Raw genomic sequence first — 24,428 nt, forward strand, 5'->3', positions numbered from 1 at the left:
TATCAGTGACAATGAGAAGAGAAAGGCACCAATCTCATGGCAGCAGAGATTTAGTTATTCTCTAGAGAGATATTCTCTCAAGACCCATTTTGTTCAACATCTATGTTATTTATGCAGTTGTTGACATTGTTTGAAATGCCACTTTGTTTGCAAAAAACATGCCATCATCCACCTACACCACCATAATAAAAATAACAACTCAGAACATAATTTATTACACATAAATACATGTTTATAACATAGCAATGTCATAATCTTGACGTGTGCTCCATTGGTGTGAGAATGAATTATGGAATGAATGCAATTTATCATACAGTGACAGTAGTTGTAAAGTTACATAAATAAGGATAAAAACACTTTTTTGAACTTCATGTAACATAAATGTTCTGTGTACCTGTATGACTGGTATGTACCTACAGTGCCCACAGAAAGGTTACACCCCCGTTGAATTTCTTCAAATTGTCTTAGAAAGGGGTATTAAATGGATTTATTTGTCATTTCTTGTTAACAATTTACGCAAGGTACTCTGATGTCAAAATGGAAGACAAATTCTGAAATGTATTTTAAGATGAATGAAAAGTGAAACACTAATATACAGTACCTTGATTGGATAAGTATTCACCCCCCTGAGTCAATATATGTTAGAAACACCTTCGGCAGCGATTACAGCTGTGAGTCTTCTTGGGTAAATCTCACAAGAGCTTTGCACACCTGTATTGTGCAATATTTGCCCATTATTCTTTTAAAAAAATATTCAGGTTCAGGTTCAAGGTGTTGGGGATCATGGCTAGACAGCAATTTCCAAGTCTTGCCATAGATTTTCAAGCAGATTTAAGTGAAAACTGTCCACTTAGAAACATTCACTGTCTTCTTGGTGAGCAACTCCAGTGTAGATTTTGCTTTGTTTTGTAGGTTATAGACCTGCTGAAAGGTGAAATCCTCTCCCAGTGTATGGTTTAAAGCAGACTGACTCATGTTTTCCTCTGGGATTTTGCCTGTGCTCAGCTCCATCCCGTTTCTTTCATCCTGAAAAACTCACCAGTCTTTGCTAATGTCATATACCCATACCATGACTTGCCTAGTTAAATAAAGGTTAAATAAAATAAAAAATAGAAAATGCACAACCACTATGCTTGAAAATAAGGAAGCAGTTATTCAGTGTTGTGTTGGATTTGCCCCAAACATAAGGCTTTGAATTTAGGCCCACACTTTTTTTTCCTGTATTACTTTAATAATACTTTTTATTTTATTTAACCTTTATTTAACCAGGAAGGGCCCATTGAGATTACAATCTCTTTTTCAAGAGCGCCCTGGCCAAGATAGGCAGCACCAAGTCATTACAAAAAAATTACAGACAGACAACATGAAAAACTACAAGTAATCTAATAAGGACCCAAAGTCGCTTTACAGTTATAGGAATGAAAAGGAAACAGCAAAACAGGAGTCAAAACAAAACATCAGACTTAACAAAACATGAATAAAGAGAGGGGTGGGCTCAAAGAAGGGAAAGAGTGGGGTGTGTCAGTATACAGGGAGGGGAGGGATTTGGATACAATCCCAGTTTAGGGTAAAATGCGGGATTGGGATTTGGATATGAAACCAGTTTGGGTTAAAGGAGGGATTGGGGTTAGGATACAAACCCAGTTTAGGGTAAGGGGTAAGGTAAGGGTTTGGTTTCGGTGCTGCTCAGTATGATGAAGAGAGGAGTGGGTTTGGGGGGGAGTGTGTTCAGAAGGAAAACTGCATATTTGATGTGTCTGGGTGGTTTAGCATAATCCACAGCATAATTCAGTACTTGACCATGCTTAAAGATGTATTCAATGTCTGATGTGTTATTGTTACCCATCTACCAATCACTGCCCTTCTTTATGAGGCTTTTGAAAATCTCCCTGGTCGTTGTAGTTGAATCTGTGAAATTCATTACTTGACTCAGGGACCTTACAGATGTTGTATGTATGGGGGACAGAGGAAGAGGTAGATTCAAAAATCATGTCAACCCCTATTATTTCACACAGAGTCATCAGTCCATGTAACTTATGTGATTTTTTGAGCCAAATTTGACTTCTGAACTAATTTCAGCTTGCCTAAACAAAGGGAGTGAATACTTATGCAACAACTATATTTTAGTTATTACATTTTTATTAATTTGTAAAAAAAATATATATATATATTTATTCACTTTGACATTACAGGAGTATTTTGTGTCGACCAATGACAAAAAAAAGGACAATTAAATATATTTCAATCCCACTTTGTAACGCAACTAAATGTGAAAAAAAGGTTCAAGAGTGTGTAGGCTTTCTAAAGGCCCTGTACTACCTACTCAAAGTAGGCCTACAGTGGTAAGCACTAGTTTACCATGTGTTGTTACTTGCAGGTTCAGTTGGGGCAGGGCGGGAGACGCCTCTTCTTTCTGAGCGCAAAGCTCCAGCTATATAATAGCCTCACTCACATTCAATCTTTTCAGAATCTGAAATACTACACTACATCCACATACTTTGCAGCTGAGTTCATCTTCAAAAGTTTTCTACTATCAGGTAAAAAGAAAATGAAAAATACACAAGTTGTATAATCAGCAATTGTCATACAATTAGGATATAGATAGATTTGTAAAATAAATTGGCTCCACTCATTTACATTTAATTATATCAGAGATAATCCTTGACTTTCTGTATAATGTAAAAGTTGTTTGTTTGTTTATCAGCAGCATTTTTAGTGTTAAAGAAACGTTTCTGCCGGTCTATTCTTTCTCATAGCGCAGTTGCCTTGCAAACTCATCTGAGGTATGCCAGATGTATTGGCTATTCTTTTGAATAAATGTCAATAGTTTAATTCCTACAAAATGTGTCAGAGGGAAATATTAAATAACTTTTTGTTCACATCAATTGTTTATACGCTCCCAAAAATGGAAGCGTGGCTTAGTAGTGGTGTGGCTTTCTCATTTTTTGCCACCCGTGAGGGGCGGCAGGGTAGCCTAGTGGTTAGAGCGTTGGACTAGTAACCGGAAGGTTGCAAGTTCAAACCCCCGAGCTGACAAGGTACAAATCTGTCGTTCTGTCCCTGAACAGGCAGTTAACCCACTGTTCCTAGGCTGTTATTGAAAATAAGAATTTGTTCTTAACTGACTTGCCTAGTTAAATAAAGGTAAAATAAAATAAAAAAAATGTATTCCAGTTAATCGGTCCTGCTAAGATTGAGCACAGACTTAATGAGTATTAAAGAGGCTTACACAGTTCCTCAAATGTCTATGCATGTCTTAATGTTGGGATTCTTACCACTTTGTTTTAATATTGAAGTAGTAATGTTGCAAATAACCAGCAACATGTTTCTGTAAGGTGGAGTCAAGCAAATTATGTATATTTTCATTACATGTATATTCAAATATGTGATGTGCAGAACTATTGAAGAAAATTAAAATCAGCCGTGTACAAACTTAACATGGTGAACAGGAATGACATTTACTCCCACTGATAGACAAAACTAACAATCTGAAAGTCACGCCCCCAATAGGGCACACCTCCTCAGGTGCCGGGTCAACCCAGCATGAAAGTTAATAAAAACCCAACTGATGGTTAAATTAACTGGGCTATTTTCAGAAGACATGGCCTATTAGGGGTGTGGTTTTCAGATAGTTATTTTTGGTCACCCGGTTCTAGTTTACGACGTGTTGTTACTTGCAAGTTGGATTGGGTGGGGCTTGATATGCCTCTTCTTTCCAAGATGCTCTAGCTTTATAATAGCCTCACTCACAATCTTTGCAGAATCTTGAATAGGCTACTACACAACATCCACATCTGCCTTTGCTGCTGAGTTCATCTTCGAAAGTTTTCTACTATCAGGTATTTTTTTTTTTTAAATACAGAAGTTTTATATCCTTACATCAGCAATTCTCATCCAATTAGGATACAGATATACACGAGAACTAAACTTAAAAGTATTTTTTTTTGTTTATCAGCAGAATCTTTGGTGTGAAAGTAACATGTTGCTGCCAGTCTATTCTTTATCATATTGCAGTTGCCTGGCAAACACATTTCTGGGTTGGCTAGATACATTAGCTATTCTTTTGAATAGATGCATACATGTTAATAGGTTAATTCCCACAAAATGTGTAGAATGGCAGAGGGGGAAAAAAATAAAAATGACTGTTTCAGTAATGCACTGTGCCTTTAAATTGTAGTTGGTGGCTCAGCTAGTCGGATCCAGGAGGGAAAAAACCTACGCAAAAACCGTCCATATGAGTCATATTCATATTTTACAGAGGAATTAACAGTATGATTGCATATTGGAAAGACTTTTGCAGAATTTTTTTTTTAGATTGTATTTTAGAATACATTCATTTTATTGTATACTACAGCCATTTTTCAATTGTATTGCTCAATTGAGTTGCTGTATTAGCATGCTGCAGTGAATAAATAGTATGGAAAATTACACACATTGGTATATGAGGTAAAAAAATATATAGGCCTATCTCTGCATATTGATATGTTTTAACACAATGATATTGTGAACTAAATAAACTAATGACAGATAATTAATTATTTATTCTATTTTCCATGTATTATTTCATCTTTTATTATGTCGTTTATGTCTCAATATAACATTACATTTTATGTAAAAGTAGCAGTGTGTAAATATTTTTGGGAGGGTGTGTTACACAGATATCATAAATGATACACTATATATACAAAGGTATGTGGACACACCTTCAAATGAATGGATTCGGTTATTTCAGCCACACCCGTTGCTGACAGGGGTATAAAATCGAGCAAACAGCCATGCAATCTCCATAGACAAACATTGCAGTAGAATGGCCTTACTGAAGAGCTCAGTGACTTTTAACATGGGACCGTCATAGGATGTCACCTTTCCAACAAGTCAGTTTGTCAAATTTCTGCCCTGCTATAGCTAACCCGGTCAACTGTAAGTGCTGTTATTGTGAAGTGGAAACTTCTAGAAGCAACGACGGCTCAGCCATGAAGTGGTAGGCAACACAAGCTAACAGAACGGGACCGCCGTGTGCTGAAGCGCGTAGCACCATGAAAATTGTCTGTCCTCGGTTGCAACACTCACTTTCGAGTTCCAAACTACCTCTGGAAGCACGGTCAGCACAAGTACTGTTCGTCGGGAGCTTCATGAAATGGGTTTCTATAGCCGAGCAGGCGCACTCAAGCCTAAGATCACAATGCGCAATGCCGTGCGTTGACTGGAGTGGTGTAAAGCTTGCCAACTTTGGAATCTGGAGCAGTGGAAACGCTTTCTCTGGAGTAATGAATCATGCTTCACCAACTGGCAGCCCAAAGGACAAATCTGGGTTTGATGGATGGCAGGAGAGTGCTACCTGCCCCAATGCATAATGCCAACTGTAAAGTTTGGTGGCTGAGGAATAATGGTCTGGGGCTGTTTTAATGGTTCGGGCTAGGATCCTTAGTTCCAATGAAGGGAAATCTTAACGCTACAGCATACAATGACATTCTAGACAATTTTGTGCTTCCAACTTTGTGACAATAGTTTGGGGAAGGCCCTTTCCTGTTTCAGCATGGCAATGCCCACGTGCACAAAGCAAAGTCCAAACAGAAATGGTTTGTCGAGATCGGTGTGGAAAAACTTGACTGGCCGGCACAGAGCCCTAACCTCATCCCCATCAAACACCTATGGGATGAATTGGATCGCTGACTGCGAACCAGGCCTAATCACCCAACATCAGTGCCCGACCTCACTAATGCAATTGTTGCTGAATGAAAGCAAGTCCCCTCAGCAATGTTCCAACATCTAGTTGAAAGTCTTCCTAGAATAGTGCAGGTTGTTATAGCAGCTACGGGGGGGGATGAGATGTTCGACGAGCAGGTGTTCACATACTTTTGGTCATGTAGTGTATATGTCATTTTTTGGTCTGTCATCCTATAGATTTTACTGTTTGGAGTCTGAGGTGGGTAAGTGTTGTGAATTAGCCTAGAACCCATCCAGTAGAGCTGCTTTCGGAATACTGAGAGAGTAATTGGTGGTGGCAGTCTCATGAGACGCCTCAATCAAACACTGTATTTGCTCAGATCAATAAAATGAAAAAATATCTTCTATTACGTCTTTATGTACATCAAATTACAAGTTTGGAACGCAATCATGTCAGGTATGCTTGTATGGTGAATATGGACTACAATACATTTTCAGATGCTGAAATGTTGAGACATGGATAAGTCACCCTAACAGTCAGTTTGAGAGACAGAGAAAGAAAGAGAGATAAGTAGAGAGAGAAAGGGAGAGAAACAGTTCTCTCTTGAGTCAGTCAGGCTCTCATGTGACTCACTCTCTCCTTTGCACCACCACCCTAGATCAACATTGAGTTACTGTCGGAGTTAGAGATAGACACCCTTCTCATTAAGGAGTAATGGTAAAGTATCAGGTTTCATGTAAGTCTGATATTGATACAAACATATGAGGTATGAGAGATATACTGTATCTGTGATACAGAGGGGTTATTTGACAACACATTCTATAAGGTTTCACACACAATGTTAAAAGCGTGACATTTTGCTTTAATTATGTGGATGACATCCATAGTAAAGAAAGACTAAATACTGTTTCCAAATAAATGAAGTAGCCTATGAGGAAGTAGCCTATGTCTCTGACTCATTTTTCCGGACAGCTGAAGTAAAAGCTCTGTGATGTTTTGAGCGAACATTCAAGGCCAATGTGAAGGCTACAACCTTCTCTGTCTGTTGTAAGGGATATTGCAGCTGCACAAGCATGATACTGTCCTGATACATTGCATTGGAGTAAAAACAATCTTTGTTTGTGTGATGATGTAGGCTTATATTTGTAGTTGCTGCCATATCATAGTCACTAGCCAGAGTTGCTGAAAAATAACACTACTGCTTTGACTGCCTGTCTGCTTCCTGCTTAGCCAAAGTTTGAAATGATGATGAAAAAAAATATTAGACCTTGTGTCTGTGACTTGCTTGTGTTTGATATGTTGGCTAGATAGCTACATGTAACTCCCCACTTGGGTTTTGTGTTGCTGCAAAAAACTATCTGGGAGTATGTACAAGCATGTTGGTCATGTCTTTTTTGGACAACATGTAAACAGCTGCATGTAGCCTAACTCTGAAAAAAGAACATGAAATCATGCTTATGCTTAAAAGCCTACTGAGGCATGGAATGCAAAAGTTTGAACATGTCGACCATCTCCTTTGTGTACAAAACATCAGACAATGGCGTTCATCCCCGATCAAAGTGGCAGCGGAGCAATGAGCAGCAACTACATAGATAACAGCCTTAGAATTAAGATCAACATACCAGAATGGACATTAACCTTCTGATGGTGGTCTAAGCATCAGCCATTTTGGTCAAGGAGTTGGTCAACCATGGTTTGCCTGTGCTGTGATAAGATAGTGTGGGAAAAAAATAATTTGAAGAATTTATCTTCACTGTATGTTTGTCAGCTAGCTAGCCAGACAGTTTAAGAGGAATGATTCCATTCATTTGTCAAATTAAGTGCCAATATGCCAACATTCCATTCAAACAAGGCAGTCAATCCACAGCAAAACACTGGCTGAAATCAGTTGATGATAAGACTTAGACAAGTTGTAAAATCAACAAGTACTGATAATGTATCATATAATAGCACTCACAGTTTACCAAGAAAACAAATCATTTAGTCATTTAGGGTCTTTTTGAATATAATTTAGAGGCTATTTATACAGAACGTTTGTACAAAACCTGTATAAATTGTATTTATAACTATATAACAATATCTTTGGTTGACAGTAATTCTATTACACAATTTCTGATATATCACACTGTTATGTTCCTGCATCAATCTAATCTGGATTACGCCTCTACTGCCATTAGCTCATATTACACTGGTTTGGATTTGTCCCTGACCAATGTGGCTGCCATTTTCACTCCATTCTTGAACAGTAAGGTTTTATGACATAGCCCCTCTAGTAATTTCATAGGATCTCTATGGCAGGAGATAAAATGTAAAAAAAAAACCTTCACCTGGGCAGAAATCTGTGTATTTTTAGTCCCAGCAAAACGGTTTCCAGAAAATTCGGACCTGCAACCACTCCTTTGTTTTGCAATTGACACGGGGATCTGCTGACTTAATATTGGGTCATTCAGCAGAACACACACCTGTCTTAAGTAAACAATACTGTTTAAAGTCAATAGTCATGTGATATGGCCTTCTCTTCAGTGGGCCAATAATGACCTCTGTTTACCTGGAGAAAATATTACCTGGAGCTTTGACTTGTGTTGTGTAATAAATGCCTCTAAGGATTCAGTCAAACATTAACTAACCTAATTGACATACGACGTACAGTAATTATCCTATTACACATATGACACAATACTAAAGTAGTGGTGTATTATGAAACCTAGGAATTTGGTACATCTACACTTCAAAAAATGCTGGGTAAATAGTGGACAGAATACAAATAGGGATATTTTGACACAGGGTCACTTAGTTGGGTGGTTTTCTTTGAAGACTGAAGGCATGGCTTATTAGTGACGTGGCGTTCAGATAGTTAGTTTTGGCCACCCGTGAGAGTAAATGTCATTCCTATTGATCATGAGATGTTTGCACTGCAAATTTGAAATATTCTTCAATATTTTTTGTAAGTTACATATGTTAATATAAATGTTCTAACATTATTTAAATATTGTAACAAAGTGGTAACTCTCCCAACATTGGGATATGCATAGGCACTTGAGCAACTCACACTCTTGTGTAACAAGCATTTCGCTACACTCGCATTAACATCTGCATGTGACCAATAAGATTTGATTTGATTTGAACCCTCATAAAAGCCACAAAATTGTCAGTGCTCAACCTCATTAGTGATGACAATATAACATAACATGAACCAGAATGATATTTACTCTCATGGGAGGCAAAAAATAACAATTTGAAAGCCACGCAACCACTAAGCCACGCTTCCAGTCTTTTGATCTGACCCAGTGGGTCATAGCTTAATAAGCCAGCATCAATAACCCAACTAAGTGACTCAACTGGCTGTTCCAAAATAACCCAACGAGTGTTCTGTCCAATATTTACCAACATTGTTTTTTTTAACCCAGCATTTCTTTTTAAAGTGTACTCCCTACAGATTTCCATTATTAGCACTATATGTTAGCCTTTAACACTACAGACACTCTCCAGGGTCTCGTTAACTGGTGATAAAGAGCCATACGTTTACATCATATCTTTGACTTTACTGTGATTCTGAGTTTTTTTTGTGTTTGTCAGCGATAATGGCAGTCATCTTGTGTATGACCTTGACTCTCCATCATCTCCTCCTCCTCCTCCTCCTCCTCCTAATCACCCCTCTGCTTTCTCCTGCTCCTCCCTTCCAGAACCATGGTGTTCCATAAGGAGTTCCAGATTGCAGGAAAGGGGCCTGGTCTTCAGGTATGGCGTGTGGAGAAGATGGATCTGAAGCCGGTTCCTAAACAGCTCTACGGGAACTTCTTCACTGGAGACTGCTACGTTTTGCTCTACACCACCGCCGCCCCCTCATACTACATCCACATGTGGCTGGGTGAGAGAGAGAGCTGGTTACCCCACTGATATATCCTACCACCAGGGTCACTCAAGCTGAGCCTTTAACTGCTATGCTATACATGCAGAAAATGATAATGATAAGCATTATCAAAAGACACATGCCAGTTCACCTGTCGTATTTATTTGATAATTGACTGAATGGTTCCTCCCTTTGATGTTTTGGATGCTCCAGGGTGAAGCTTCCCCTAGGTACACATCTAGGTTCAGCAATTCTAACCTTAATCATTGGTAGGAAAAATGCAAAACTGACCCAAGAACACCGCCTAAGGGGGAACTTCACCCTACATCATTCTGTATGTTCTATGGCCTTTCCCATTGGTAATCTTCCTCCTCATCTCTGTCTCTATTGGTTGATACCACAGGAAATGAAAGTTCTCAGGATGAGATGGGTGCGGCGGCCATCTTTAGCTCCCAACTGGATGATTTCCTGGGCGGAGGCCCGGTACAATTCAGAGAGGTCCAGAACAATGAGTCTATCACCTTCCTGGGATACTTCAAGTCTGGCATCAAGTACAAGGTGAGGTATTACTGAAAACTGTATCATTAAAAATGGCTGAACGTCTCTGTTTTCCTTTCCAGCACTTAGAAGCTTTCTCTGTTATTATACAGCCCACTACTATACTTCTCTGTGTATGTCAATGACATTGAAACCCAATGCAGTGAAGGGAAGGAAGATAATGTGTGTGGGTTTTGCATTATTAGGTTAAGTATTGATAACCAAGTATTAACAACGAAGTAGATTCCAATTTGAACTTGGTGACTAATGAGACTGAAGTTTAGATCTATTGAATTACAAGGTCCTACAATAGGTGGTCAAAGGTGTAGTAATCTATTCTCTAGTGAGGACCACCCCAACAGCAACACTCCCATTAAGTTAAGGATCTCTTCAGATCGGTGTCCCACCCGTCCCACCCGCAAACTCATACAGCCAGAGAATGACAATGTACATACAGTGTGTACATGTAAGTACCCCTTGCAGTCACTTCAGTAGTTTTAAAACGGTTGTGTGGGTTATGTCCCCCCCTACTGGTTCAAATCAGTGTCACAATTCAGACAAGTAACAAGAACATTTCCCAGGACATAGACATGTCTTATATCAGCAGAAAGCTAAATGCTTGTCCAATTTACAGTAGTTATTACAGTGAAAACATACCATGCAATTGTTTGAGGAGAGTGCACTGTTATTGTAAGGGGTGCATACTGGCGGCAGGGAAGTCAGGTGCAGGAGAGCCAAAACTGGATTACAACGGAGCAGTTTAATAAATAAAACCAAACAAACAAACAATCAATGGGTACAAAACCCATCGCACACCAGATAAACGTGCACAATGCACTTACAATAAACAATTCTGGACAAGGACATGGGGGGAACAGAGGGTTAAATACACAACATGTAATGAGGGGATTGAAACCAGGTGTGTGGGAAGACAAGACAAAACAAATGGAAAATGAAAAGTGGATTGATGATGGCTAGAAGACTTTCGATGCCAAACGCCGCCCGAACAAGGAGAGGAACTGACTTCAGGGGAAGTCGTGACAGTTATGTACATGAAAATGTATATATTGACCAATTAGGCACATTTGGGCAGACTTGATACAACATTTTGAACAGAAATGCAATGGTTCATTGGATCCGTCTAAAACTTTACACATACACTGCTGCCATCTAGTGGCCAAAATCTAAATTGTGCCTGGAGTCCTAAGTTAGATACTGGCCTTTCTCTTGCATTTCTAAGATGATGAAGAAAGAAAAATGTTTTTTACCTTGTATGATCTTTTACCAGATCTAATGTGTTATATTCTCCTACATTAATTTCACAAGTGTTTCCTTTCAAACGGTATCAAGAATATGCATATCCTTGCTTCAGGTCCTGAGCTACAGGCAGTTAGATTTGGGTAGGTCATTTTAGGCGAAAATTGAAAAAAAGGGTCCAATCCTGTGTTGAAATACTAATGAGTCTCGACACATGTTGCCAAAAAGCTAACTGTACTATTTTTAAAGGACTGTGTCTTTAAGATTTAGCTTCTACAGTGGTTAAAGTTTTCCATAGAAGGTTGCTATAGAGTGTTTGAAATGGCAGAAAGACTGAGGGAGGACACATCTGGGTCTTTTTCCAGAAAGCCAAATGGCTGCATGTCTGGCAAGATTTTATATTGGCTTCTGAATTGGAAAGCAGAGGAAGGAAGCCTTGGAAGTACATCTTTACTTAATACTCTGGACAAAGTTACTCACAATGAACTTTGAAATTGGAGTTTATAACATATGTAATATACAATGAGTATACAAAACATTTATGGAAAATTCCACCCAAAAACTATCTTTTGGTATTTGTTTCATTAGTTAATTGTTGACATAATCCTAAAATGTTTTGCTTCTCAGCAATCAAGTTGTCAAGACATAGATCCCTATAACTCAACTCTAGACCTTGATGCCAGTTCCACTGCTTTTTTTCATTGTTGCCCTCTAATCAGGGACTGATTTAGACCTGGGACACCAGGTGGGTGCAATTCATTATCAGGTAGAACAGAAAACCAGCAGGCTCCGGACCTCACAGGGTAAGAGTTCAATACCTCTGACATAGACTGACCAGGTGAATCCAGGTGAAAGATATGATCTCTTATTGATGTCACTTGTTAAATCCACTCAAATCAGTGTAGATGAAGGGGAGGAGACAGGCTAAGAGGTTAAAAAATGATTTTAAAGCTTTGAGACAATTGAGACACGGATTGTGTGTGTGTGCCATTCAGAGGGTGAATGGGCAAGAAAAAAGATTTAAGTGCCTTTGAATGGGGTATGGCAGTAGGTGCCAGGCGCACTGGTTTGTGTAAAGAACTGCAATGCTGCTGGGCTTTTCAGACTCAACAGTTTCCCGTGTGTATAAAGAATGGTCCACCACCCAAAGGACATGCAGCCAACTTGACACAATTTTGGGAAGCATTGGAGTCAACATTGGCCAGCATCACTGTGGAACGCTTTTGACACCTTCTAGAGTCCATGTCCGACTAATTGAGGCTGTTCTGAGGGCAAAAGTAGGAGGGTGCAACTCAATAGTAGGAAGGTGTTCCTAATGTTTGGTATACTCAGTGTGCATATAAACTTCTTATAAACTATGTTTTATTGTTAGCTTCGTTAACCTGACACATTATTTAAATTATCTGTCCTTCAGCAAGGTGGGGTGGCCTCTGGCTTCCAGCACGTGGTGACCAATGAGATGAACGTCAAGCGTCTGCTGCATATCAAGGGCCGCAGGGTCATCAGAGCCACGGAGGTGGACATGTCCTGGTCCAGCTTCAACAGTGGGGACTGCTTCATCATCGACCTGGGAAAGGTGAGCTGGGACAGGGTATCAGTGACTAAGCTCAACGATGAAATTAGAAGTTAAGGAGTTGGGTCTCCTAAACCAGACCCACGTGCATTGAACTTAGCCGATGCTACATAGGGGGATTGTCACATAGGCAGAAGCACAATGATCCCACATGCACAATGTTTGCATATGTGCAATGGGAGGAATGAGGGCTCTAAAGAAGGAGAGGGCAGTAAAATACCCCAGTTGTTATTTTGTGGAGCATACATGAGCATGCATAAGTAGTTATATCCAGAGGCAAGACTCCTTCCCTTACCCTAAGTCTGAGTCATGGCCATGAAGACAACTTTTGTTTCTATTCTCAGGACATCTTCCAGTGGTGTGGCAGTGAGTGCAACCGCTTCGAGCGACTGAAGGCGTCCGAGGTGGCCATCGATGTCCGTGACAACGAGAGGAATGGCCGTGCCAAGCTGCAAATTGTTGAGGAGGGAGGAGAGCCAGAGGCTGTCATCAACGTGAGACATTTGCATTTTTACGTTTTAGTCATTTAACACTCTCTTATCCAGACACACACACATACGCACACACACACACACACACACACACACACACACACACACACACACACACACACACACACACACACACACACACACACACACACACACACACACACACACACACACACACACACACACACACACACACAGATAATCGAGGAGGAAGGAGAACAGCTGACTGAATCCCAAATCATTCCCTCACCGCTCCCCCTCCAATTGCAGGTTCACGCGCACCTCTGCCATTTGCACAAGTGTCTCATTGCTGAGGGAGTGAAGATGATCGAGGGTGTAGGGGCTAATTAGACATTCAGATAGTCACTTAGACCGAGCCAGCAAGGCTGCAGGCTTCAGAGCGAAGTGCTATCCCGACAAGCACTGCGATATGTTTGGAGTCTGCGCAATTTCATAAAATAATGGAGAGGAATTCCTAATTATATGTTGTTTGCATTTGTTAATGTCTGATTTCGAGACTTGATACATGTAACAGATGACATACCTCCCAAATTAAATGTTTAACTGTTACTGTGGTTTATATCTTGTAAAACAACAGGGGGATTCGTTAATTTGAATTTCATGCTTGTTTTATTGTTTAAAAGTGGAACATGAATTTCATCATTCAAGTAAGGAGTGTGTTCTGAAGTTGATGGGTTTATTGATCCCATCCCTACTCTCTGGAGGTCACCCTCTGAGTTTAGTTAGCAACACGTGACGCTCCGAGCGAGTTGATAGGGGCGAGGGGGCAGTTTGGGATTCACCGACAGCCTGTCATCTACCTGAGTCACCTTCACCACCACTTCCTGTCCCTGTAATACAGGAAGGGAATATGGGAGCGAGGGTTACTGGCATCTGGCATTATTATGCCCTTTTAGCACACTAAGACATTGCAGTGTGAACTTGAATAATTTTAGCTGTCTTCTATTTTGTCTCATTTAATGCATTTTTAAAAGGCAAGGGGTTGTTCCTGGTCTTGCACGGTGGTCACAAGCTCTATACAAGGGTTTTTATGCAATGGTGGAATTGTAGATGAGTGCAATGGGACTTCTCAGGCAGAACTGATAAACTTGGCTATGACTTATTTCTCCTTATTCACGGTATTTATAATTGCTGTGTTTGCTTTTATGTTAAGGCTCTGGGGCCCAAACCCAACATCCCTGCAGGAAGCCCTGATGACGAGACTGTTGAAAGAGCCAACAAGAAGGGAGCTCTCTACATGGTAAAGACTCGCAGCCCTGTGCTGCTCCCAGTCTGTCATATGTGTATGTTTTGTGGTGGCGCTGTGTACTGTGAAAGCACAATGGTGGGTGAATACAGATGTATTGTATTGGGTTGTAGATCTCTGACGCGGCAGGCTCCATGAAGGTGTCAGTGGTGGCCCAGACCAACCCCTTCAAACAAGAGATGCTCTCCCCCAGCGAGTGTTACATTCTGGACAACGGATCGGACTGCAAGATCTTTGTCTGGAAAGGACCTAGTGCCTCCACAGATGAGCGCAAGGCTGCCATGAGTGCTGCAGAACAGTTCATCAAGGAGAAGAATTACCCCAAGCACACCCAGGTAACGTTACAGCAAACATGTCTTCATGCTGCTGTCGTGAATTTGTATGCCAAAGTTATGCACCATGACGGTAACCTTTCTACCCTACTGCTGCTGAATTGTGCAAAAGTCATACACTACAAGAACAACCTCTCCACATCCCATCACCACTCACTCAGCTCTGTGTATTGACCAATTCCTTTGGATCTACTGCTGTCATGTCCCTTCACAGATATGTGGGTTGAATGATTGAAGCCCTTTGATGTCTTCTTCTGTCCTGTGCAGATCCAGGTGTTGCCTTGCGGAGGAGAGACTACCCTGTTTAAGCAGTTCTTCTGTAACTGGAAGGACAAGGACCAGACCACGGGCCCAGGCCAGGCCTACAGTGTGGGACGTATTGCCAGGGTGGAGCAGGTCCCCTTCGACTCCTCCTCCCTACACACCAACAAGACCATGGTTGCCCAACACGGCATGGTGGATGACGGATCTGGGAAGGTTCAGGTACTGCTGAAAGAATCTAGTGATGAGAATCAGTATGATGATCTAATTCCAGTGGCGGAAAAATACCCAATTGTCATACTGGAGTAAAAGTGAAAGTCACCCAGTAAAATCCTAGTTGAGTAAAAGTCTAAAACTTTTGGTTTTAAATATACTTAAGTAACAAAAGTAAATGTAATTGCTAAAACATACTTAAGAATCAAAAGTAAAAGTATGAATAATTTCTAATTCCTTATATTAAGCAAACCAGACGGCACCATTTTCCTGTTTTTAAAAAATGTATGGATAGCCAGGGGCACACTCCAACATTCAGACATAATTTACAAACGAAGCATGTGTTTGGTGAGTCCGCCAGATCAGAGGCAGTAGGGATGACCAGGGATGTTCTCTTGATAAGTGTGTGAATTAGAACATTTCCCTGTCCTGCTAAGCATTCAAAATGTAACAAGTACTTTTGTGTGTCAGGGAAAATGTATGGAGTAAAGGTACATACTTTTCTTTAGGAATGTAGTGAAGTAAATATAAATATGTCAAACATATAAATAGTAAAGTACAGATACCCCCAAAATATTTTTACACCACTGTCAAATTCTACTACTCCTGGTGGTGTGAGAATTGTTTTTTGAGTGAATCTCAATTTGTCTTTCCACAAATACTTTCATCTTATCTCCTCTACTTCTGAACTGTATTGGAGGAGAACATCCAAGGTCCATCCCCCTCAGACCTTCTTCTCCAATGTGCCATAGAGCCATAGAGAGAATAACAGGCAGAGGGAGAATGTGTTACAAGGAAGGCAAACTTGTGCATGTGTGCTGGAGGCTGCCGTCCCGACCACTAGACCACCCAGCCCATATGTGAATTGTTTTTCATGTACCACACACCGAGAGTTACACCTTGGTAACTAAAGGTGATGCTTCTCCTCCTCAGGTGTGGCGTGTGGAGGATGGTGCCCAGGTGCCAGTGGACCCCTCCAGCTACGGCCAGTTCTATGGAGGTGATTGCTACCTGGTCCTGTACAGCTACCGCCTAGGAGGCAGGGAGCAGCATATCATCTACACCTGGTTAGTGTTGTTCACCATGTCGCCACAAGAGAGAGCCTTCATCAGACTGGAGCTATAGACTGAGTATACCAAACATTGAGAACAGCTTCCAAGTATTGAGTTGTGCCCTTTTGGCCTCAGAACAGCCTCAATTCATTGGGCATGGACTCTACAAGGTGTCAAAAACGTTCCACAGGGATGCTGGCCCCTGTTGACTCCAATGCTTCCCACAGTTGTGTCAAGTTGGCTGGATGTCCTTTTGGGTGGTGGACCATTCTTGATGCACAAGGGAAACTGTTGAGCATGAAGAAAAAACCCAGCAGCATTGCAGTTCTTGACACACATCAGTGCCCCTAGGACCTACTCTGTTCAAAGGCACTTAAATATTTTTTCTTGCCCATTCACGTTCTGAATGGCACATGCACACAATCCGTGTCTTAATTATCTCAACATATGAAAATCCTTCTTTTAACCTGTCTCCTCCTCTTCATCTACACTGATATGAGTGGATTTAACAAGTGACATCAATAAGGGAACGTAGCTTTCACCTGGATTCACCTGGTCAGTCTATGTAATGGAAAGAGCAGGTGTTCTTAATTTGTTATGTACTCAGTGTAACTGCATTAGCACTTCTCTGGGATATGTGGGACGGTATCGTCCCACCTCGCCAACAGCCAGTGAAATTGCAGGTCGCCAAATTCAAAACAACAGAAATCCCATAATTAAAATTCCTCAAACATACAAGTATTTTACACCATTGTAAAGATCCACTTCTTGTTAATCCAGCCACAGTGTCCGATTTAAAAAAGGCTTTACGGCGAAAGCACACCAAACGATTATGTTAGGTCAGTACCAAGTCACAGAAAAACACAGCCATTTTTCCAGCCAAAGAGAGGAGTCACAAAAAGCAGAAATAGAGATAAAATGAATCACTAACCTTTGATGATCTTCATCAGATGACACTCATAGGACTTCATGTTACACAGTACATGTATGTTTTGTTCGATAAAGTTCATATTTATATCCAGAAATCTCAGTTTACATTGGTGCGTTATGTTCAGTAGTTCCAAAACCTCCGGTGATTTTGCAGAGAGCCACATCAATTTACAGAAATACTCATAATAAACATTGATAAAAGATACAACTGTTATGCATGGCATTTTAGATCCACTTCTCCTTAATGCAACCGCTGTGTCAGATTTCAAAAGAACTTTACGGAAAAAGCACACCATGCAATAATCTGAGTACAGCGCTCAGACAACAAAACAAGCGATACAGATATCCGCCATGTTGTAGAGTCAACAGAAGTCAGAAATAGCATTATAAATATTCACTTACCTTTGATGATCGTCATCAGAATGCACTCCCAGGAATCCCAGTTCCACAATAAATGTTTGATTTGTTCGATAAAGTCCATAATTTATGTCCAAATACCTCCTTTTTCTCGCGTTTAGTACACAATCCAAACTCACGACAGGCGAAAGTTCAGATGATTAGTCATATTACAGTTCATAGAAACATGTCAAACGAAGTATAGAATCAATCTTTAGGATGTTTTTATCATAAATCTTCAATAATGTTCCAACCGGAGAATTCCTTTGTCTGTAGAAATGCAATGGAACGCAAGCTAACTCTCACGTGAGCGCGCGTGATCAGCTCATGCCACTCATTCAGCTCCCATTCCCCCCTCCTTCACAGTAGAAGCATCAAACATGGTTCTGTACAGCACTTTGAGATATCAGCTGATGTACGAAGGGCTATATAAATAAATTTGATTTGATTTAAAGACTGTAGAAGCCTTAGGAAGTGCAATATGAAGCCATAGACACTGTATATTTGATAGGCAATGATTTGAAAAACTAAAAAACTCAGATTTCCCACTTCCTGGTTGGATTTTTCCTCAGGTTTTTGCCTGCCATAGGAGTTCTGTTATACTCACAGACATCATTCAAACAGTTTTAGAAACTTCTGAGTGTTTTCTATCCACATCTACTAATAATATGCATATATTAGCAACTGGGCCTGAGTAGCAGGCAATTTACTCTGGGCACCTTATTCATCCAAGCTACTCAGTCCAAAGAAGTTAAGATCTCTGTTTGTGTCTATGTTATCCCATACCCATAACAGTGATTGATGGATTGATATATTGATTGATTGATGTCTTCAGGCAGGGGCGGAAGTGTACTCAGGATGAGCTGGCTGCTTCCGCCTTCCTGACGGTCAAGCTGGACGACTCCATGGGAGGCTCACCTGTCCAGGTAACACTTACTGTACAAAGACAATCCAAGAACAATTGCTCACCATTCAGATAAATCTGATTTAAACACACCTCATATGTCTTTCAAACACTCAGAGAAGTGTCCTCTTGTCTTTGTTGTTTGGAAGTGTGATTTATTTATTTAACCTTAGCCAGGTAAGTCATTGAGAACAAAATATATTTTACAATAACAACCTGGCTGTGAAAGAGTCTCCTCTCCTATCTCCTCCAGGTGCGTGTGACTCAGGGCCAGGAGCCGGCCCACCTGATGAGTCTGTTCAAGGGGAAGCCCATGGTGATCCACCTGGGCGGAACTTCCCGTAAGGGAGGCCAGAGCAAGGTGGGCTCCACACGCCTCTTCCACATCCGCCAGAGCTCCACCAAGGCTACACGGGCTGTAGAGGTCAGTCTGTCACACAACATACACGTACATATCTGGGACGCTAAACCAGACAAGATAAAGCATGAGGTTATTAAATATAAAATGACTAAACCTCTCTCTAAAAGCTTCAAGTTTTTCTTGAACCCTAAATGTTTTTCAACTAGATTACTAATAAAAGCTCATCCATTGTTTAAAAGTGGCCTTTTTGCCTTTGTGCAGATTGCCATGTCCTATTTTCGATTAATTTAAAATTAAAAACATTTCAAGTATCTCTCTTTTTCAAGCTGGTTACAATTTAAATTTCATCCCCCTGGCTGAACTCAAATGTGCTGGTTAATAAACGGTCAATAAACGGTTAATAAACGACAGGTAGCCTAGTGGTTAGAGCGTTGGACTAGTAATCGCAAGGTTGCAAGTTCAAATCCCCAAGCTGATAAGGTACAAATCTGTTGCAGTTAACCCACTGTTCCTAGGCCTTCATTGAAAATAAGAATTTGTTCTGAACTGACTTGCCTAGGTAATTAAAGGTAAAAAATAAAAACCTGTACTTATGTAAAAGATGTTTGAAAAGGGTATTTTGTTATTAAATGATATTGTAAATTGGAATGGTAGAGTTATGTATTTTATGGAGTTATCAGAATTGTATGGGAAGGTCTACTCAATCCAAGATTACAACCAATTGATTACAGCATTACCCCAAAAATGGAGGAGGTAGGTGGCAGCGGGAGGAGGTAGGGAACTGGTCTGTCTGCCTAATATAAAGGATAAAAACTGGCGGAGGAATAAAAATAGCATAAATAGGAAAGTATACCAGTTTCATTTGAGGACCAGGATGTTGACAGCTGTGTCATACAAATTGAAAAATAGCTGGGAAGAGATTTTGGATGTACCGATTCCATGGTACAGGGTGTGTGAGTTGATTTATGAAACGGCTCAAGATTCAAGACTTCGTGCCCCCCCCCCGTCTCCAATCCTCTCTTCAGGTGGAGCCCTCTGCTACATTCCTGAACACCAATGATGTGTTTGTGCTGAAGTCCCCTGACACTGTGTTCCTGTGGAGGGGAGTGGGGGCCACTGAGGAGGAGATGGCTGCGGCACAGTATGTCACCTCTTTCCTGGGAGGAGGGAAAGCCACTGTGGTGTCAGAGGGCAAGGAGCCTGGTGGGTGTTGTAGTCTTATACCTGGTGACTGTCATAACAAAATGTGCCTTAGTGATAGGATTTATTTTACATTATTTGTTTCTATTTTAAATACTTTTATTGTAGTGCTTTTATTAGCAAATATTACATTTGAACGACCATTACAAAATGTTGTACTCACTATAATTTATTATTGTGTTTTTCTGATGTTTCTTCATTTGCATTGAATGAAACTGGTATGATGAGTGTTTTGATGTACCATATTCTGCTCTCTTCCCAAGCTGGGTTCTGGTCTGCTCTGGGAGGGAAGAAGGAGTACCAGACCTCCAGCGGTCTGCAGAAGATGGTGAAGCCACCGCGCCTGTTTGGCTGCTCTAACAAGACTGGCAGACTCATAGTGAGTAGAGGAATGCTTTCTCTTAGTGAAGGGATGGACTATTTGGTTGTGAAGGTTGGAGACATCAAATGATGCTCTGTATTTTTCTCTTTCCCTTTCTCTTTCTCTTTCTCTTTCTCTTTCTCTTTCTATTTCTCTCTCTCTTTCTCTTTCTCAGGCTGAGGAGGTGCCTGGAGATTTCACCCAGTCAGACTTGGCAACCGATGATGTCATGCTTCTGGACACTTGGGATCAGGTAAGGTCTTGGCATGATGTGGAAGACCATTATAAAACCATTATACATTATAATCCGCATGATCCCAGTGGCTCTGATACAACTGAAGTCCTGCCATGAGTTTTTAGAGGAAGTGATCCAATCCTCCAATCCCTCTTCACATCCTGCTTTTACTGTTTTCTGTATAATAATTTGAGTGTGCAGGGTTGATCCCATAGAAATATCATGAGGCTTTGAAGTTACCGGTCAGCCGTATTGGCAGTCATCCACAGGAATGAATGGAATTCTACAGTATTTCAAATAAATGTTGAAAGGACAAAATTACATGTATTTAAGAATGTTTTTGATGTAGTGGGAACAGTAACATAAGATTAAAAAACTTTACTTTAAGGACTTTTTTAAATATATATATTTAGTAGCTCACATAACATTATTTAAAAGTGTGCATTAAGGTGTCTATAATAGAATAAAGGTGGCAAAAACAAATGTAAACATTAATACATGTATTTCTTTAGGTTAAATATTTTATTTACAATGGTTGGGGAATGCCATGATGGAGGCGTGGTTACTTCAAAACAGCACCTTCTGTCTGTCATCTAGTGCAGCATTGACTTGACTGGGAATGTCTGTCTAGTTATTCTATTTCTATTGATGAGCCACTCTCTTTTTCTATTATTTTAATAGGTCTTCCTCTGGATAGGCAACGAGGCCAACGAAGTGGAGAGGTCCGGATCAGCAAACATTGGTACGATTGATTAATAATCTGGATTTATTGGCCATTGTTCATACATACACTCTATCACTACCTCATTGTAGTCATTGACAAAAAGTGTAAATCGATAGGACTTAATGTAGAGCTTTCTTCTTGCCTTTCAGCCAAAGACTACTTGGATTTGGACCCCTCTGGTCGCCGGGGCATTGCCATCACCACGATCAAGCAGGGAATGGAACCGGCAACCTTCACCGGCTGGTTCCAGGCCTGGGACCCCAAGATGTGGGAAACAGACCCTCTGGAGCGTATCCGTGCCCGTTTTTAAAATGTACTGTCACTAGGACAACCACATCCCCCTGCTCCCTCCCGTTCTTTACCCTCGCATGGCTTCTTCTCCAGCATGATCCTGTACTCCTAAAAACAAGTCCAAGACATCTGCAAGACATCTGCAAGACATCTGCGAGCAGTTGGACCCATAAGCCAGATGAAACTGGTCCATTATATTGGAGCAGTTTACAGTTTACTGCTTGGATTAGCTCGGTCGCGGATATGTTTGTGTTCTAGCCTACTCCATTGCTGTGATTGTCAAGCCAACTGTTTGACATAACAATGAGTGACAAGGAGTATTGTCTTTATTTGACTATTTTCATGTATAACTGTGTGGCTTCTCAATAAAACAAGTGCCAATGCTCAAGCGCAATAATGAAAACAAAATATGTGTAAATGTGGCCTTCAAGGGGCAATCAGAAGTTGCGACATACATTTTTGGACTTAGAGATTAATTATGTGTACCCATTGATGAATATATGTTATAAATACCTCATTAGCTTAGTTCAACCATCAGAACCCCAATATAAGCTTATTTTTACTCCAATGTTTGTAAACAATATAGCCTCAAAACATTGGTTAAAACTATAATTTTGATATAATGGATGGTCAATCCTTGCGTCCATAGCTCTGTCTATGAATTTGAGAGTGATTGCATTTTTCCAGCCCCATCTCTCAGCTTTTTGTTACTTCTTTTTCAATTTTTTACTTTTCAATTTTTTATTCAACACTTATTTAAAAAATGTTCTTCACTTCTTAAAGCATTGTAGGTTAAGGGTTTGTCAGTAAGCATTTTAGCGCATATGACAGATAAAATTTGATTTACCAAACCAGGGCTGAGGAGACCACTTTGTTATTGTTTCTTCTGCTGATTTCCACTTTAACAATGATGGGCATTTAAAAAATACACTTTTGCTATTGTAAAATGTGCCTAACAAAGTCTATTTCATGCTTGTATACTGTAGTAAATTAACTTTTGTTAGTAATAAAACATCCTGTCTTTTGAAAGAAGGTTGTGCTTTTTTTAATTGCGTCTTGCATGTAGGATCTTAATTTGAGCCAGTTTGCTACAGCAGGAAAATAATCCTGCAGCAACAGGAAATGTGAATTAATATGTGGACTATAATTATTGACATTTTTGTAGGGTTTGATAGGTTATGTCACATTATGTCAGCTGTTATGACATATTATGACATGATTATGACTGTGTCAAGTAAAGTGTTACCAACCAAACAAAGGACGGAGGAATTCCTTGAACCCTTGAAGCGAATTGTGTTAAACTGTGTTAATTGTGGTAAACATTTGTAATGAATTAAATTCGAAGTAAAAAGTAAACAAAATGACACTACAACAACTTCAGGTAAGATACTGTATTTATTCTTGGTCCACTTTTACAAATCAGAGTCCCTTTTAAATGTTAGTTTTCTTGCGTAACACAACACAGTTGAGCCTAAATCTGTTTGTGTGACAGAAATGTAACACAAACAATATCATACATAATTACTAATATAATTTGTATAGTTTCTTGTCTTTCCAATGTCCTGTGGAAAAACATAAAAACCTACTTAAATAAGACAAATGTTCTTGCTCGCAGGGAGTGTTTCAAGACTGGTGGCGGACACCCAATGAGACCAGAGACAAATGAATTGGGGGACTAGTTGACCGGGATTATTGATGGCAAGCAGCCCCTGGATGGTATTTGGACAGTTCAGATGGGGGTCCGCTCCAATCTTCATTTAGTTGGACACATTCATTCAACATGTTCCATTCCCGCACTGCAGCGAATATGTCATGTTGTCAGTCATCTCTGGCACTCCCATAATAAAAATTCTGTAATGAACTCAATTCTTTTAATGAACTCAACTCAATAATGCAGTAAATTTTCTAGAGGCAAATGATCACCATAGCTTGGAAGGGATAAGACGGGATGAAGGTCAGCCTGCTACAGCTGCAGTAGCCAGGAGTGAAGACTGTGTCAATATCCTGGGCCAGAGGACAAAGACAAAAAGGCTGAGCATGCATGAGAAACTGGCAATGGAATTTCCTGAGACAATTATTTAAAAGAAGCATAAATGAAGAGGAGGAAGAGCAAAACATGAAGAAGCAGTACCAATGTTCTTAGGGGTCCCGATATTTCCATTTGTGAATTAAAACCATCTTTGTTACCAATCCATGGATATTGTTTGCTTCAATCACTTGAGCTATCTTTGGGAGAGAAGTGCTCCATAGCAAAAGCATTTCTGCAGGCTAGTCCATTTCTGTCATTATCTGCCTCAACCACGGAAACATCTGGGTCATCCTCATCTTCAACGTGAGGATCTGGGCAGCCATGCTGTTTGCAGTAATTCTGAAGCACTGCTGTTGCAATTATGACAATGCAGCATCTTATTGGTTGAAAGCGCAATGTGTTTCTGAGACACTGGAAATGTCTCTTCCATACACCAAACATGCGATCCACGACACCTCTGGTGTGGATATGAGCTTGGTTGTACCGTTGTTGCTTA

The 24,428-nt window shown here is 40.3% G+C and overlaps 1 protein-coding gene across 2 annotated transcripts; it reads left to right on the top strand.

The window, feature by feature from the left end:
* The first annotated feature begins 2,393 nt into the window (after nt 1-2,393).
* LOC110521722 (gelsolin) lies at nt 2,394-22,935 on the top strand. Of its 2 annotated transcripts, none has more exons than XM_021599525.2 (16): nt 2,394-2,537; nt 9,352-9,536; nt 9,922-10,076; nt 12,727-12,888; nt 13,230-13,379; nt 14,551-14,637; nt 14,757-14,978; nt 15,243-15,458; nt 16,383-16,516; nt 18,663-18,753; nt 18,985-19,155; nt 20,118-20,295; nt 20,556-20,671; nt 20,829-20,906; nt 21,570-21,630; nt 21,762-22,935. In XM_021599525.2, the coding sequence occupies exons 2-16, from the start codon at nt 9,356-9,358 to the stop codon at nt 21,920-21,922; spliced, it is 2,163 nt and encodes a 720-aa protein (XP_021455200.2). In that variant the 5' UTR covers nt 2,394-2,537; nt 9,352-9,355; the 3' UTR covers nt 21,923-22,935. The 2 variants fall into 2 exon arrangements, with proteins under 2 accessions (XP_021455200.2, XP_021455201.2); XM_021599526.2 differs by lacking the exon at nt 2,394-2,537 and adding an exon at nt 3,599-3,839.
* The last annotated feature ends 1,493 nt before the right edge of the window (nt 22,936-24,428 follow it).

This window comes from Oncorhynchus mykiss, chromosome 30 (assembly GCF_013265735.2).
Source record: "Oncorhynchus mykiss isolate Arlee chromosome 30, USDA_OmykA_1.1, whole genome shotgun sequence".
NCBI classification, from domain to species: Eukaryota; Metazoa; Chordata; class Actinopteri; order Salmoniformes; family Salmonidae; genus Oncorhynchus; species Oncorhynchus mykiss.